Here is a 17,490-nt window from a genome sequence, read left to right as displayed (position 1 = left end):
TGGACTTAGAAGAGCTCACAGAGACTAAACTGCCAACCAGAGAGCTTGTGTGGGACTGACTTAGCCTCTCTGCACATATGTTAACTCTTAGGTAGCTTGGTTTTCTGGTGGGACTCTTAACAGTGGGAGCAGGGGCCGCCTCTGACTCTGTTACCTGCTTCTGGGACCTTTTCCTCCTACTGGATTGCCTAGTTCAGTCTCAGTCAGAGAGGAGGTGCCCAGTCTTACTGCAGCTTGATTACTATGGCTGACTAGTTTACAAGGAAGGCCTGCCCTTTTCTGAAGAGAAAGGAGGAAGAGTGAATGGGGCAGGGGAGTGGAGGGCCTGGGGGGAGGGGAAATTGTGATCTGGTTGGGGAGAAAATTAATTAATTAAAATAAATTTTAAAAAAAGAAGAGGAAGAGGAGGAGAAAGAAAAGGGTAGAAATCTGTGGAATACACACACAGGCTGAGAAAGAAAAACCAGATAAGGAGAGAGAATGAGAAAAGAACTAGAATATGGGACTTGGAATTGCTCTGTCGATTGGGGTGATCCCACCAAAAGAAAACTCTGGTCCATCGTGTATAGGAAACAGTGAAATTCTCTAGATTGATGAGACATCTTGTCCTGTCCACACTCAGCCTTGTGTCTCACACGTCCTTTGCACTTCACTTACAACTATTCTGTAAGATCATGGATGTATGAAAATAAAAGCAATTAAAAAAAAAAGAATAAAGATGGCGTAGGAGAGAATGGTACCTGGAAAGCCAAAGAAAGTAAGGTTCTTGGGATTTTAGTTTGTTTGATTGGTTGGTTTTGTGTTTTGTTTTGTTTACTTTTTTGTTTGGTTTCGTTTTGTTTCGTTTTATTTTTGTTTCGTTTTTCAAAACAGGGTAACAATCCTGGCTGTCTTAGAACTCACAGAAATCTGTCTTCCTCCGTCTCCCAAGTGCCGAGATTAAAGGCAGGCAGTAAGATTCTTAAAGAAGAAGAGTAGTCCCAGATGTGGATGGGTGGAAACCACCCTGAGCCAGGCAAGAGAGAATTCACCTCTCACAATGAGAATGAGCCAGCTCTGAACCACCTTCTGTTTTGTTCATGTTAACGACACAGAGGGAGGAGAAAGGGAGGCATTGGCTAAGGTAAGTAAGCCTTCTCCAAAGTGGAAGGTCACTCACCTGGAAGAGCAAGGTTCCTTTCTCCCTGCAGACCACAGGAAGCCAGTGACTCAGAGAAGCCCAGCCAATCAGGGATGCCTCTGGGTATCTATCCCTTCCACTTGCACGGTTATCAAAACACAAGCACCAGAGTTATTGGACTTCACACTCCTAAAATCCCCAGGGACTACCATGATCCCTTGCTAAGGTAGGGCTCAGCTTTTGCTTTTTATAGCATTCAGGTGAAAATGGAGTCCTTGTTAAAATTCTGGTGGGATTTTTCTGTTCCTGCTACAGTTTGTATAAATAGAACGGGCAGGAACAGGTCACCCTAAAGTGGAGATTCCTGGCTAAATCTACCCTCATATTTTAAAAATAATCATATATACATCTTGTTTATCAATAATAAAACTATTTAAAGTCTTACTAATTTTTTTTTATCCAGCTTCAAAAGTGAACAAAACTTCTCAAGAATAAAATACAATTCCAACCCCTTTAAAACCAGTTCTTAACCTTTTAACCTTTTCCTTTACTGGTTCACATTGAGGTGTTTCTCTTGGGGTTAAAGTGCCCTCTGAGGAATTTGTATTCTGTCCCTAGTTGTCTCTGCACTCACCAGTTAGTTACACTGTCTCTGTGTTCTGTCCACTGCAAAAGCTCCCTATTGATCAGGAGAGCTAAAGGGACTGCTTCAGTTTTCAGTCTAGACCTTAGAATTCTTGATACTTTTTTCTCCGCCTAGCAACTGGAAATAGAACCCCAGCCTAGTGACTTGTACATTAGTTCCTATTTCAGCAATTAATCATACAAAGCCTGAATCTTCTTAAGCCACTGCAGAAAGGAAAGCAACTTAAACTGTTTCTTCCTCCACCATGATTTGTAACTATTCAAGCGCAAACTGTTACCATTTACCTGATTCTCTTCTCTCAGTGCTTCTTGTCACTAATGACTTGTTTTTATAAAAAGTCACTCACAGGGAGCATCCTATGCAAAGTGCCAAGAAGTTGACTTGGAAAAAGCTGCAATCTGTAGATCAAACGATAACAATACTCCTTGAAGCACTGCTTGCTTCTAAACAGCCTAGAGGCATATAAAGTTCCTGGCAGCCTTCTCAATCCCCTCCTCCAAACACACACACACACACACACACACACACACACACACACACACCCTGTTTCTTGGAAAAGGTTAAGGCTATGCTTCGTTTTATGTTAATTATCCCAATGCATAGTTTTTCCCATACAATGTCAATGTGCTTCTGTAAACAACAGTTAACGTTGTTTTGGCTGTTTTCTGCAGTATGAGGACTTGAACTTGGAGCTTTGCACATGCTAGGCAAGAGCTCTCCCATGGAGCTGTGTCCCTAGCTCTCTTGCATTGATTGTGAACTTCATGTAAATGCCATTCACAATGCTGACTTCACTCAAATCCATGTTCATCCATTTGGAAATATGGATGACACTTTCCAATATTTTTCTTGGTGGATATTCATTGCACATGGTGTTTGGTTTCATGTAGATAATTTCTTTCAAGTATATTACATACTCTGACCATATTCACCTCCTCCTCCTCCCTCTCTTTGGTCCCCCTCCTCTTTCCCATCATGTACCTTCAACTCTCATGTCATGTGTGCTAACAAAGAATTCTGAGAGTCAAAATTGAAAGAAAACGTGAAGTTTTCTTTCTGCATCTGACCTAGTTCACTTCATGCGATGTACCCATTTCCTAACAAATGACATAAATCCACTCCTCTTTGTGGCTGAATAAATAAATCTCCATTGTGCATATATTCCAGAGGCTGGGTTCTCAAACTGGCTGTTGTGAACAATACTATAATAAATATGGACACGCAGGTATTAATGTGATATGTTGACTCAGAGTCTTTGGGGAATAGGCCCAGAAGTGGGCATGTATATTTTAAGTATACTGTGCTAGTTTCCATTGTATAAATATACTATAATTTATTATCCATTCCCTGTTAGTAGACAATTAGGTTTTTGCATTTTTGGTACACTATCTTTATTTTATCGTTACAAACAGAAATACCATGGGCATTCCTGGTCGTTTCACGCTCTCACAGGTACATGGGTGAGTGTGTGTCTCCAACCTTACAACATGGTCTCCTTTTCTCCAGAGTTGAGACAGTTATTCCACACCAGCACATCAGCCCAGGGCCTCTTTCAGGCAAAAACCACCCTACTCCACCCAGGCCTGGGAAGTACCCAAGGCCTTGGGGAAAAGGATTTGAATTGCCTAAAGAGAATCACTGTTATAAATTGAAAGGGAGCTCGGGGTAAAACTGAATGAGGTGCTCTGAGGTAAATAAAGTGCTCTAGAGTGAGGGCCTGAATATGAACGAGTAGGACATTCTAAAGAGCAGGAAGTGATGGAAATGGAGGAGGAGGAGGACCTAATATAAAGTAAATTGCCTTTTCTTGGCAAAATACTTTGACGCCAGAAAAAAAATCAATTGAAATAATTCAGATGCTGGAGTTTCCCATAAAAGCTGCCAACCTGTCAAACTCCTCTGAGTGTGACATCAGCTTGCAACCTGACTCAACATCCCCTTCAGATAACTCCCGGTGACTCCTGGGAGAATCCCTTAAACACCATCTCTAAGCACACAAATTTATAAAAGAGAAACATTTTTGTCCTTGAATCGCCTGCTCACTGTCTGGCTTATCTATATCAGTGCTATTGTCTTTAACTTCTGGAGCACAATATCTCTGATACGATGTATGGGAACCACTAACTATGGCCACCTCCCAGAATAGCAGGGAATCAGAGGTACAAAGGGAATAGTTGACAAAGGACACGTATTGCGTAGTCAGAATCAGTCATTTTTAAATGAAGCTAAAATTTACCCCTGTCATCCCCAGGTGCCTCTCTACAAATGTCTACATTTCTACAAAGCCTGGCCTGCTCCGAAGTGGCACTGAGATGCCTGGGGCCCGGCACCCTAAATCCCTCATAGAGCCCGTCATGGAGCTGATTAATTCCCCTATAACTTCTCCTCTTTCACTTCTTGAAGAAAGGAACATGCAAGCATTGGATTTTACTCAAGAGTCTCCACACCCAGATAATGTACGTGGCATAGTCACTGCTCAGTGGTCCTTTTTGAACAAGTTCGGTGCAATTTTCCTCATTCAGTGATTCTTCAATGGCCCAAGGAATTTATTCATTACTTCTACTTGTCTTATATGTTGATGTTTAGAACTGATGGAGCAACTCAGCAGTAGAACCCTCCCCTAGCACAGACAAGACCCTAGGATTGATCTTCCAAGGGATGGGGGAGAGGTAAGAACCCACCAAAGACCTGTTTGACTGAGTAAAAGAAAATACTCAAAAATGGTTAACCATAAACTTTATATGGATATGAATTTTATCCATTTAATTAGCATCTATAATATGCGTTATGCATACTTGACCTGCTGCCTGGCACATAGTAGGTGCTTAATAAATGTGCTAAATGGGTGGCCTTTGCATCCTCTGTACTAAAGTGAATCAATCTGCTCCTCTACCAAATGTTTGCATTTCTTTCTCTGTCTGCTTCCTTTGAGAGATGAATGTTCCTCAAAGGCCCAGGTGTTGAGGGTTGGTCCCAACCATGGACACTGCAGGGCAATATTAGACCCTTCCGGACATGGGCGCTACCAGAAGGAAGTTTGGTCATTTGGGGGCGTGTCCTCAAAAGAGACATTAGAACTTGGCCGTCTCCTTCTTTCTCTCGCCTTTGCTTCCTGGCTACTGTGAGAAGGAGCACCACCCTCTTCCACACACGCCCACCTTCACCACAGACCCTAAAACCACAGAGTCGACGAACCATGCATCAGAACCTCCCAAACTGTAAGGCAAAACAACCCTTTCCTCTTTTAAGGTGGTTGTCACAGGCAAGGTAACTAGCATAGAGGAAAATATATGACATAAAATTTACCATTTTAATCCTTTTTAAGTGTACAGTTCAGTAGCGTTGACATGAACATACCTCCATTACCACCTATCTCTACTTGGAGGGGGGACTCAAATTTTAGCTCCAATCTGCAAAATGGTATTTGAGTAAAAGAAAAAGAGGCTTTTTTTTAATAGCAAGAAGCCAGCAGGTTGGTGTTTGGCCTCTTTCTAATCCAGGTTAGCACCTGCAATGGATCCCTTTAGAGGCTTCCTCTGCCTCTCCATGCTGTGGTTTCTTGTTCTCTCTTCCACGCCCCCAGTTTTCTCTCCTCTCTTTACACTTTCTTTTGGCCATGCATCTATTATCTATCTTCCATATAAATTTTACGTTTTTACCATGTGGAAGGGGCTGGGGTTTCTAGAACCCAAACCCATTATTTCACATCCGATGCTCTCTGGGGAATGCAAGGACTCTCAGGGCTGAGGTTGGCTCAGTTGCTAAAGTGCTTGCTGTCCATGAGGACCTGAGTTCAATCCTCAGCCCCCACTAAGAAGCTGAGTATAGTCTTGTGCTTATAATCCAAGCACGAGGGATGCAGAGACATGAGGATCTTTGGCTCTCCCCGGCCAGCCAGCCTGGCCTATCTGAGAGCCCCAGGTTCCAATGAGGGACCTTGTCTCAAACAACAAAGTGCACAGCTCCTGAAGAATGACACCTGATGCTGACCTTCCTTACACACACGTATACATGCATACACCCACATACACATTAACACACACTGCACATGGAACAAAAGAGAGAGAATGTTTGCACTATTAAAAACTGCATAATCCAGTAAAGACAGAAGAATAATTTTTTCTTCATTTCATCCACAAAGCATCCATCAAGCTATGCTCTTCTCTATACACATTATTTGGAGCAATTGATCGCAGAAATATTTGCATCTAGGCTATGTGTGACTCTAGTGTCTAACACCTAGACCTGAATGATGGAGTATGAGTGTGTGTGCATGTGTGTGTGTGCGTGTGTGTGTGTGTGCATGTGTGTGTGTGCATGTGTGTGTGTGCATGTGTGTGTGTGTGTGTGTGTGTGTGTGTGTGTGCGCGAGGTCAAGCCAGCCCAGCCTATGTATATACAGCATTCTTCCTGCAAGCCTGGGGTTGCCTACTCATGGCAGGAAAAGAGGAAAATACTTTTGGTTGGTTGGTTGGTTGGTTGGGTTTTGTTTTGTTTTGGGTTTGGGTTTTGTTTTTTTGTTTTTTCAAGACAAGGTTTCTCTGCATAGCCCTGGCCATCCTAGAACTTGCTTTGTAGACCAGGCTGGCCTCAAACTCAGAGATCTTCCTGCCTCTGCCTCCCAAGCGCTGGTATTAAAGGCGTGCGCCACCACTGTCCAGCCTTGGGAAAATATTTTTGACTGAAAATTCCAGTGAAATATACAGACTCATCTTCTAACTGATCTTTACCAGTCCACCAGTAGAAGAACAAGTAAGCTGACCTTCTAGAACAGAGCTAAGGCTCTTGACTTTGTTGACTCAACAGAAAGAGAACAGCCCGGCATTCCCTGACCAACTGACTGCTGATCCAGTTGATCAGTTGATGCTAATGTGAGCTTGAAAGGGAAAGCCTGACCCATTCACATGTGACACTCATCTTGAGAAACCGAGTCAATGGATGAGCGCTCTTGGGACAAGGACCACCACACCTTTGTCCCATCCCAAAGTACCTCTTTTGCTACAGACACCAAGCAAATTTTTCTGAACACTGTTTTTTTTTTCCATGCACATGAACCCATAAATGTTGCACCCAAATCACAAAGCACCCTGCCTGATCTTCATCTCTCCCTGGTTATGTTTGGGAACTACCAAGGAGGGAGGGTCTCACTAAAACTGTGTTTACTTATTGCATGTAGACATACATTTAACAGATGTGCATAGTAATTTACGTCACATATTAAAAACCATGCAGGTGGTAAGATTTCCCCATCAGTCAAGTGCTTTCCAAGCAAGAAGACTTGACTTCTTCCCCTCGTACGCAGATAAAAAGTCAGGCACAGTGACATGTCCCTGTAATTTCAGCACTGGGGAAGCAAAGAGAGGAAGGCCCCTGGAACTTGCTGGCCAGCTAGCCTAGCCTAGTCAGTGAGCTCCAAGCCTGGAAGGGAGGCCTTGTCTCAAAACAGTACCAGCAAGATGGCTCGGCCAGTAAAGGCACTTGCTACTCAAGCCTGATGACCTGAGTTCAGTTCCTGGAACCCACATCAAGGAGGAATGAGAGACTGATTCCATGGAGTTGCACTCCTTCCTCCACATTACAGAGCTACGTGTGCAAGCGCGCTACACAAATGAATAAATATTAAAACAAAAAGGTGCATGGCTCTGGAGGAAAGACACCTATGATGGACATAGTCATCCTATGACCTGTACACACAAGCACTGAAAGACCATGAGTGTCTCCATGGGTTTGTCTATAAACGGTACTATCTTAGGTTTAAAGTTTTTAATCAACGGGTGCCCAGAGCCCTATATGTATCCTAGAAATTAAACAATCTCTGCCCTGCGGTATGTGGGATCTTCTCCTGTAGACACAGGTTTGCCTCCTTCTTTTCCAGAGCACCCACAATCTGCCCATGTTGTAAGATTAAAACCAATAGAACTAGCCAGGCAGTGGTGGCACCCACCTTTAATCCCAGCACTTGGGAGCATAGACAGATGGATCTCTGTGAGTTCAAGGCCTGCCTAGTCTGCAAAGGGGTCCCGGGACAGCCAGAGCTGTTACACAGAGAAACCTTGTCTTGAAACACCAAATAGTAATAATAATAATAATTGAATAAGATCAATAGAGCTATTTCCCGTTAGGCCAACTCATTCTTCCCTTTGTGCTTCCTAGGGAGAGCCTTCATCTTTATGACAGCTACTACTTTTTGAAAGTGGACATTGGTTAGCTTATTTATATGTACTGATATGTATTTATTCTCTCTACCCAGAATGTAAGCTTCTCCACTTTTCCCAACATTGTACTTGACATCCAGTCCATGGGCTCTCATAAAAGATTGCTGAATGAGCATGTCCTTTGTGTGTATAAAACTTCAGTATCTATGACACTATGCAAAATGAAGACAATAAAACATGTAATATGTGAGGTCCACCTTAATTACTTTAAGGTAGAATGGAGACTCTAGAGCAGTTGTTCTCAACCTCCCTAACGCTGCACCCCTTTAATACAGTTCCTCATGTTGTGGTGACCCCAACCATAAAATTATTTTTGTTGCTACTTCATAACTGTCATTTTGCTACTGTGTTTTCCAATGATCTTACGTGACCTCCATGAAAAGGTAGTTCAAACCCCCCCCCCCCAAGAAAAAGGGATTGTGTGGCCCACAGGTTGAGAACCACTGCTCTAGAGTTAATTTGAGAAGTCAATATATTGTCCTTTCCCACCCTACCAGAAAGAATCCATGGGGACAATACAGGTGGGTGATTCCTCAAATATGGAGCCAGAATGTGAATCCCTCATACACTGCCCAAGAAATTTAACAAATTGTATGAGTTTTGTGAGCCTTGATTCCCTCTACTATAAAAATGGGGATTTAAAATAATACTAGTAATATCTAGCCATGAAATCTGACAATTTGATTGCATGAGCAAGACCCAAGTAACAAATACAGTGGTCAATATGCCACATGGATGGGGGAAGTTTTAGAGAGTGACACTTCCTGATGAAGAGCTACAGGCAGCCAATGGCTACTGAGGAAGGGAAAATGGGTTGTCTCCAGGGACGGGCCCCCTGATAGGTTATTCAGTCACAAGGGGTCAGTCCTAATCCCATGCACATATGAGCACCATTAAATGGACTCATTAGGGTCCTGTGTGTGTGTGTGTGTGTGTGTGTGTGTGTGTGTGTGTGTGTGATAATAGTTAAAGATGAGGTCATGAGTCCCAGAGGGAGTGGGGTGACATGGGAGCAGCTGAAGTGCGGAGAGGAAGTGTGGAACTGTGTCAATATGGTACTCTCACATGAAAGTCTCAAAAAATAAAGATATAATAATAGGAATGTCACCACATAGATTTGCTAGGAACAGTAAATTAATAAGTATATAAAGCTTTAAGATGAGCACCTGGTATCAAGTGGAGCTGTTATTTAAGTGGGAACTTTGAATTTTATTAAATTTAGATAGAGCCTCACTCTGTAGCCCATGCTGACTTCATCCTCACTTATGTAGCCCAGGATGGCCTTAAACTCACTGCAATTCCCCTGCCTCAGCCTTCCAAGGGACTAAAGGAAGGAACCACCATGCCTACTTCATAGCCTGACATTTTTCTGAAATTTGGGAAAGAGTGAAGCATATACAAATTCTGTTAACTGATGCTGGACAATTAACAAAACAGGGTCAGAAATTACCCTGAACTAAAACCCAAAACAATTCAAAAGGCAAAAAGTCTCCTAAACTGTAGAGTCTGACCTTTACGCCCACGCAATGGTGTGATTATCCTCATCTGAAATACAGCTTGTTATCTTGGAGGCTCTGAGCTCCGCACAGATCTATCCAGAAAAGTCTTCTCTAATGGTAGGAACCTTCGCCGTAGTCTGCACGGTCCAAAACAGTAGCCAGCGGCCACGTGTGGCTGTTGAGTATCTGTGATGTGGTACGTGCAGCTAAGGACACAAAGAGTTTAGCTTACTTACCTATGGTTCCTCTATACTCAAACAGACACTTGGGGTGGTGCAGCTCTGGGAAGTCTGGTAAACAAGCTCCTGGATTTGGACCTTGCCTGCATTCCAGCTCCTACGCTGCTCCTCCCCATCCTCAGAAACAGCTCTCAGCAGGCTGTCCTGTTTTCTCACCCCTCCAAGGCTCTGCCCCCTGCTGAAATGTCCTTCCTTGGCCACACTTCATCAGAGCTTTGTTCCGATTTCATTTCCTAGGAGCAACTATCTCTACTCTCCCACCCTCAGCCCCACCATGAAGAGTTGCCATCACCTCCTCCGTGTTCCTCTGGATCTAGTTCCGTGGCTACTCTGTCATTATGTAGTTGTAACGTATTCTCTGTGTCACCTACATCTATATGAACTTTGAGGGCCAGGTCTTACTCATCTCGCAACCTGGCACTGTGTGCCAAGAGATCATATAATACATGTGTTTATTCTAAGTGTTTCCTGATTACAGCATTAAAATTTAAATACGCACAGTGTTCCATTAAAATTATTTTCAAAGCACAACTACTTCATGACCATGAAAACTCCTGGGACCAAAGTCTATTATAAAGCAAATTTTAAAACAATAAAAAGTTCTTTTTCAGTTTAAAGGCTGGGCATGGTGGTGCATGCCTTTGCTCCCAGTACTTTAGAGGCAAAGGAAGGAGGATCTCTGTGAGTTCGAAACTAGCCCGGTCTACATAGTGAGTTCCAGGCTAGTCAGAACTACATAGTGAGACCTTATCTTTAAAATAAGATCAGCTAAAGGTCTGCTTATTTTAAACTTCATCAATGTGGCTCTTCAGTACAAACCAAAGAATCCCTGGAACAAGCCTGGATGTCTCTTGGCCTTCAAAAATGGGTCTTGTCATTGATCTGCCCCCAGCACCTGTGCTGACTTTTCCAAAAGACCAGGATGAGGTTTAGAAGCAAGGGGACATGATTTAAGACTCCTCTTTGCTTAAGACACATGAGAATTTGGAGTGATTGATACAATCCAACCTCCAAGAAAAGAATAATTAAAATCTTATCTAACATGGACAATAATGACTTTGGATGATGTGTGACTGTTCCATGGCAGATGCTACCCAAAAAGAATTGGGAGTTTCCCTTATTCCTTGGCACAGCTTTTGCACTAGAAATCCTTCTTCGGTGTCTCATATAGCATCTGTTATAATATTAACCTGGACTCGTAGTCACAGTCGTTTCTCTTTTTGTTTTTTCTTTTTCATCATAATTTCCCAACTAATATATTATTTGTATTCCCACACAACTAGAATTGGCTCTGGATAGATGCATTTGTAAACCCGATTTTTATGAAGTGTTTCCCAAAACCCAAGGCTCTGGTGGATGTGTGCTCCAAATGTGTGTTTTGCCTGCTATCCAGGGACTCCTTGTTCAATAATGAAACAAGAGTCACCGCCAGAGATACACTCTGGTGTGCACAGCCGTGGCCTGAGGCATCAGGAAGAATGCAGAAAGCACACAAATCAGAGATACTTCATCTTCATGTCTGGTAGAATTTGAGAATTTGACTTCTGCTTTTTTATTCATTTGCTGGTTTTGTTTTCTTTCAAAAGAACAAACAACACTTTCAATGCAATGACTGAGTTAACAAGTGACTGAACCCTTTAGGGCAACAGAATCATTAAGATACAACTCATGCCAGGTGGGGGTGGTATACACCTTTAATCCCAGAACCTTGGATGAAGAGGCCACCCTGGTCTACAGAGCAAGTTCCAGAGCTATTACACAGAGAAACCCTGTCAAAAAAAAAAAAAAACTCACATTTTCCCATAACATTTTAAATAGACTTTAAACAACCTTTTCTCTTGTTTTCCTTTTCTTTGCCCAAAATATATCTCACGCAATTGTAATAGGATATCTTTCAAAAAGAGATAAAGATCTAAGTTCTTTTCGGGGCTTCTAATGACTAATGTGAGATAAACCTCCCTCCTTAAGATATCTTAAATTTAAATATAGCAGTATCAATGTTAATACCCTTCTAAACTCCACCCATCTAGGACAAATGGTGGTTAAACTAGAAATCGCTTTCTATATGTTATTAGAACTGCCTATAAATTCTATGAATATAAAATGCACTTGTTTACAAAATGTCTATTGCTGCTTGGAAAAGGAAGACCTGGTTTTCAAAGATGATATTACAAGGTTAAAAAAAAAAATGAAGCTGGTGACCCAGGTCTCTCAAGATTTGTACGCCCAGCATGCCATCTATCTCAATAATGCCTAACAAGAATGCCAAAAGGACAGGAACAACCGTGGTGAACAAGTGCTTGCAGCTGACAGTGATTGCTGTGTTTGAGGTGATGGGGAACAGCATTTCCATTAGTTCAAGTGAAATACAATGCCCTGCCAACTCTGGGTATCAGTGTATTCAATCCCCTGCTGTGCGTGTCCACTTTCTGCTGCTGCAATTAAAAAATCAGTCGATACGAAGTCAAAATGTTGTTCATTCCTCCCCCTATCCCTTCCCTGTTTCCAGCTTCACCGGAAGAAAGTGTCACTATGGTAACCAGTCCCTCTGATGCACAGACCAAGTCAACCTCTCTAGTCAGACTGCCAAGCAGGCAAAAAGTGGAATAGGAGACCTGGATGGAGCCACCAGAAGCCATAAACCCCATTTCCCTCCTCCTCTAAGTAGGGCTGGCCGATACCAGACAGAGGATACCAGTCTGTTCTAAAATGCTCAAGGAAGGGAATGTAAGGCTGTCCTTCAACAAATCTTGTCAGCGCCCACCAGTCATTACCAGCGGCTCTCCCCAACACTTCAGCCAGCTACCTATCGTTTCCATGGTAAAGAAAGCAGAGCACAGATAAAATAACATCGTTAACCTGAAAACAGTTATAAAGCGCCCCCCCCCCTTGTGAAAAATAATTCTGCTTCCTCTTGGTTTCCTGCTCCTCGGTCCAGTCCCAAAATATCTTGCGCATCCTTCCCAGAGTTCCATCTGGATCAGGCCACACTAACAAGAGCCTTGTCAGGAAGCAGGTGGAGTGCCTGTGAGTACTGCCATGCCCATCCCTAGTCAGCCCCAAGAAGCTACACAACAAATGCCAAGATGGACACTCACTCACTCCTTCTCTTTCCTAACTCTCCTCCTCACCTGCCAACTGTGAAATGGCCTCCTGGACCATACCCACTACTAATCATTCTTACATGGTTGGTGGTGGTGGTGGTAGTGGTCGTGTGTGTTTGTGTGTGTTTATTCAAATTAACAATTTCTTTTGAATAACCTCAACATTTTTGCAACTCAAAGTACATCAGTTCTCTCAGATATTGTTTTAAAACATCAATAAACTTCACAGTGATGCGAGAAATTAAGAATCACTTTATGTCTCGGCACATTTGCAAATATTAACACAGTTGTCAACTACCCAGCGGTTGAAGAGAGTGACAGATGAGGGGAGAAGCAAGGTCTGAAATCTGCACATCTTCCCAGGGTGCAGCCATCATAGAAAAGAACACGGTCCCCTCCTCAACAAAGCACATGACAGTGAACAGTATTTCAGCAGACTGACGAGACAGGATGGTTCCCAACATATACAGGATTCACAAAATGCATCACGCAAGCAGACTTTCCTATGCATGTGATCATATTCAAATATCAAGTGTTATTAGCAAATGTTTCCTTATGATCTGTCTTCTATGCCTTGAGTGGTTTATATAAATCTGAAAATAGTATTTTTTCCTCCTGGAATGCCCACTCAGGTTGACTTTGGGGGCTTACTAGACTGCTGACATTCATTGCAAACCGACAGTCACTTCTGTCGCCCACCTCTCCAAGGAAGAAGTTAAGTACTGTAATGGAATGCTGCTCACTAGCCACTTTGGGCTACTGTAAAACGGGGCTAGAATTTCTTGGTGTTTATATGGCCAATACCTACACCATGACTTCTACAGTGCATTACTAAGTAAATGTTTCTGGGGTCCATACGGCCTTTTCTGGGAGACACCCCCACCCCCAGTTTCCCTTGCTCGAAGCAGCTCAACATCTAAAACAGAAATTAAAATTCGGAGCCAGTTACCCCTGACACATCACCCTTAAAGGGCTTTCTCCAGAAACAGCATTGGAGATTCCCTTCCTTCTCAAAGGCTGATGAGGCATTACTCTGGATTTTAAGAATAAAAAGTAAAATGGTCCAGGAGATTCCATGAGAATCTGGATAGACAAGAGCAAAACGGCAGGTGAGCAAAGAGAGTGAAAGCTTTACCACATTCTATCACAGCTATGGAGAGGCAAGTTCTGCCCATGCCAAGGCTCAGTCAGGACGGGATAACTGAGCCACTCAGAACCAGGAGATGCTGTCGCCTGTGGCCAACAGGAGAGGCAAGGGGCTGCAGGGCCTACCTAGAGGCGCCTGGCTCTCTGCAGCGCCACGCCTCGCGCCTGGAGCTTACCTTTCCGGATGAGGGCGGCGATCTCTGGGTCGAAGCCCTGCCGGTGGCACTTCCTCCAGAGGCCCATGTTGGTGGAGTTGTACTGCCGGCTGCACTCGTCCGCCGGGCTCATGGCGAACAGCTGCCGGCGATTCCGGGCCCGGAGGAGTTTGCCCTCCCAGCGGTCCAGGCGCGAGCGGCTCGCGCGCAGAGGCAAGTTGTTGTTGTTGTTGTAAATGAAACCGGGATCGACCCGGCGGGTGTTGAAGGCCTTGCACCTGTCCCTGTGCTTCCTGGCGTCCGTCTCGTACCAGTGGTCGGAGCAGATGGCCACAGCCAGCATTCCGAGGGCGCAGAGCGCTAGCGAAAGCCCGGTGTAGAGCAGTAACCTTCCGGCAGCCATGCCTCCGCTTGGCGGCTACACCATGGGCATGATCCGCCGCAGCCTCGCCTTCCCTCTGCACGCCCGGAACAAAGCGGAGGGCGGCCGAGCTGGGGGTGGGGACTGGAGGGGAATCTGCGCCGCGGCGACCCCTTGGCCCCCACCTGCGGGTACGGAGCCTGGAGACTGCGGGGATCGGGGCGGGCAGCCTATAAAGTTCTGTTACGGAGAGGCTCCCGCGGGGTCCTGAGCATCCTCCGGGCTGGTGCAGCCTTCTCCGGTGGTGGCGAACTCAACACCGCCACTTCTCACCGTTCAGGAGGCGACAGTCCTAAGCCTCCGCCTCGGCCCGCGGCCCGGCAACCGCAAACTAAATACCAAGTGCTCTCGACCGCGGCGGGATTTGCTGGGTTTTTCTGTGCAGCTTGCTGACCAAAGTGACTGTCCTGGCTTCCTAGGAATGATAGGGAGGGCGTGTGAGGACGCAGCACTCCGCCGAAGGAATGGATTGCGCCCGCGCCCGGCTGCCCTGGATCTCGTTCTCCTGGACTCTCCCCTTTTCGATCTGCAGCCGAAGGCCGGGGACGTGCGTCCGAAACTGTTCTTCCTCTCAGCGTCGGGTCTTTTCAAAGCCTCGGTCCTCTGATCACCAATAGGTCCTTGGCTCCTGCTGGCCCACGCGTGCTCTCAGAGGTGAACTGCCCGAGGACGCACGATCTCGGACAGCCTTTCCCCGCGAGCTCCCGGGTGGCCAGCCTCTGGCCTCGCCATTCAGACTGTCTAGCTTTTGGACAGCGGGGACACCCAGGTGGCGTTAGGCGACTATTCCAGGCCCGGGGTTTGCAGAGACTGGGCGGCAGCTGCCAGGAGCTATGGGCAGGCTGCACAGAGGAGGGAGCACCCCGGGCTCTCCGAGCTCCTTCAACACCATGGACAGGTCGCTCAGGGGTGGCGCGCAGCCGGCCCAGTCACCAGCCTCCTCGGTGTCATTCTGCTCTTTCCAGCTCCTTCTTCCTGGAATGTGTACGCCCAGCCTCCTCCAAGATCCCCTCTGCCTCACTTCACCTAGTCTCCCGCAGCCCCGCGTGGGAGCTGCCCAGGTGCTAAGCAAATGCTGCGGGCACCAAGAAAACCCAGGACCCGGCTGCTCGAAGCAACCCGCCCCCTTCGCTGCCACCTGAGCCCAAGCAGTCCAGCACCCGCTTGCTCTGGCCAGCTGGGGTCAGCCACTCTCAGACTGCACCATTTTCTTCGCAGCCCACCCAGGCGACGAGGCGCAGGGTCCCTCGGCCTCGTGCAGAGGATCCCGTCCCGGCCTCGGCGTCCCGCGATCCGGCTCCCCGCACTGTGGTGAATGGGGCAAGGGGTGGGGGGTAGGGAGCCTCGGTACCTCAGCTTACCCTCCCTATCTCCTCCTCGAGCCGCGGAGGCTTCCGGGCCTCTCAGGCTCAGCCGACGCCCGCGAGGAGCGAGAGCCTAGCCTGCGCCCCAGGGGCTCCAGAAATCGCATTGCCCGGGTGTGGGCGCCCTAGGAAGCCGCTGTCACTCGCTCGGCCTCTAGGCGCTGCAGCCTTGGCTAAAACCCACAGCCGAGAACACGGAGCGCGCAGCCAAAAGCTAGTGATGTCATCCGTGCAACGTGAGCCTCATCTCTTATTTTTCTAGCCTTCTTAAAGTTGAACCGCACCAATTTCCCAGGCACGAAATGTCTGAGCCTTATTCTTTGGCCAGGCAAGTGAATGGTGTCTAGGTAGGTATGCACTCCATCACATCCATATTTATGCACATATACATATATGTGGCATGTAGCATGTTTATGTGTATTATTGTAAATTTAGGGTTGGTGCCCACGTCTCCTGTTTCTCTTTTGACCGTGGAAAATTCCCTTAAACTCGCCACAGTTCTTTTTTTAAAAAAGTTTTAGAGAACCTTCTTTAACGAGTTCTGAGTGAACCCCTGTGCCCCGGGTTTCGGCCGCTAGTGTCTCCCGTTGGTTTAATCTTTGTTTTTCCCCCCAGAAAGCCATAAGCACTACCTTACTAGCTACTGTGATTTCCACCTGGAGCTGAGCAGAGAGCAGCGGTGAGGCTCTCGATCATCCTAAGCCAGCGCCCGACACAACACACACACACACACACACACCTGCCCTGACTCTTCAGCAAGAAAAGGAGACCGCAAGGTCCATTTAAGACCAGAAGAAAATCACAATGGGGTGGAGAAGGCTGTTGTAGATATTTTGGAGGAGAGGGAGAGTTAAAGCAACCTCGGTGTAAGGTTTGTCAGTGATCTCATGACCGCTAGGTTTAACCTCTGCAGGGCCTCTTTGAGGTGGTACCGGACTCCAGACCTTGAAGGGGTGGGCCCCAGCTAACGGATCCATCCCCACCCTACCCCGCCCCCAGCTTCTCTCACGTGAGACAGCCGCAAAGGCTGGGAGCCTCCCATCCAGCTCCACACACTAGGGGTATCATTCTAAAGCTCCCCCTTCGGTTTCACCCTCTCTCCAAAGCCGAGGTCCCCCTTTGCGGGATAAAGAGCTGCCCTAGGGACCCAGCTTTACACAGCAGGGCTTGTGAGTCTAAATGAACGCACCTCCACCATATTCTTTTTGTCTTTAGTTGTTTTTTTTTTCCTCTCTGCATTTTGAAAATCGAGAACAAGGCGTTTCAGTGCCATCTAGTGGGGGAGGGGCGTGCCTCTTTTTTCTTTTTTCTTTTTTTCTTTTTTTCTTTTTTTTTTTTCTCTCGAGCCTTAAATTCTTTGGTGGGATTTACTTCTTGCAGAGACAGTCCTTAGGATGCCCGCTTGGTCTAAAAGTTGCAGGCAAGTGCCCTAGCGCCCATCATCCTCAGAGTTCCCCGGGATGCCCTGGTGGAGCTGGGCAACTTTGGCCACAGTGTCTTCCCACCTTCTCCTCTCATCAGTTTTCCTACTTATGCCCTTGAAAAGAGAGAAGCACTTGGCATACGTGCAGACACCTGACA

General features: G+C 46.0%; 1 protein-coding gene across 3 annotated transcripts in view; it reads right to left on the bottom strand.

Moving 5' to 3' along the window:
• Positions 1-17,186, bottom strand: part of Tmem178b (transmembrane protein 178B) — a 384,621-nt gene extending 367,435 nt beyond the window's left edge. For all 3 annotated transcript variants that reach the window (XM_050147890.1, XM_050147889.1, XM_050147891.1), the window contains exon 1: positions 14,146-17,186. In XM_050147890.1, the coding sequence (XP_050003847.1) occupies positions 14,146-14,527 (382 nt within the window). In that variant the 5' untranslated portion in view covers positions 14,528-17,186. The remainder of the gene's footprint in view (positions 1-14,145) is intronic.
• Positions 17,187-17,490: the final 304 nt, after the last annotated feature.

The sequence above is a fragment of the Alexandromys fortis genome, unplaced genomic scaffold (genome assembly GCF_014885135.2).
Source record: "Alexandromys fortis isolate MF-2015 unplaced genomic scaffold, M_Fortis_MF-2015_v1.1 scaffold_57, whole genome shotgun sequence".
Lineage (NCBI taxonomy): Eukaryota > Metazoa > Chordata > Mammalia > Rodentia > Cricetidae > Alexandromys > Alexandromys fortis.
Note: the sequence above shows the minus strand (reverse complement) of the source record. Positions and strands in the feature narration are given on the sequence as shown.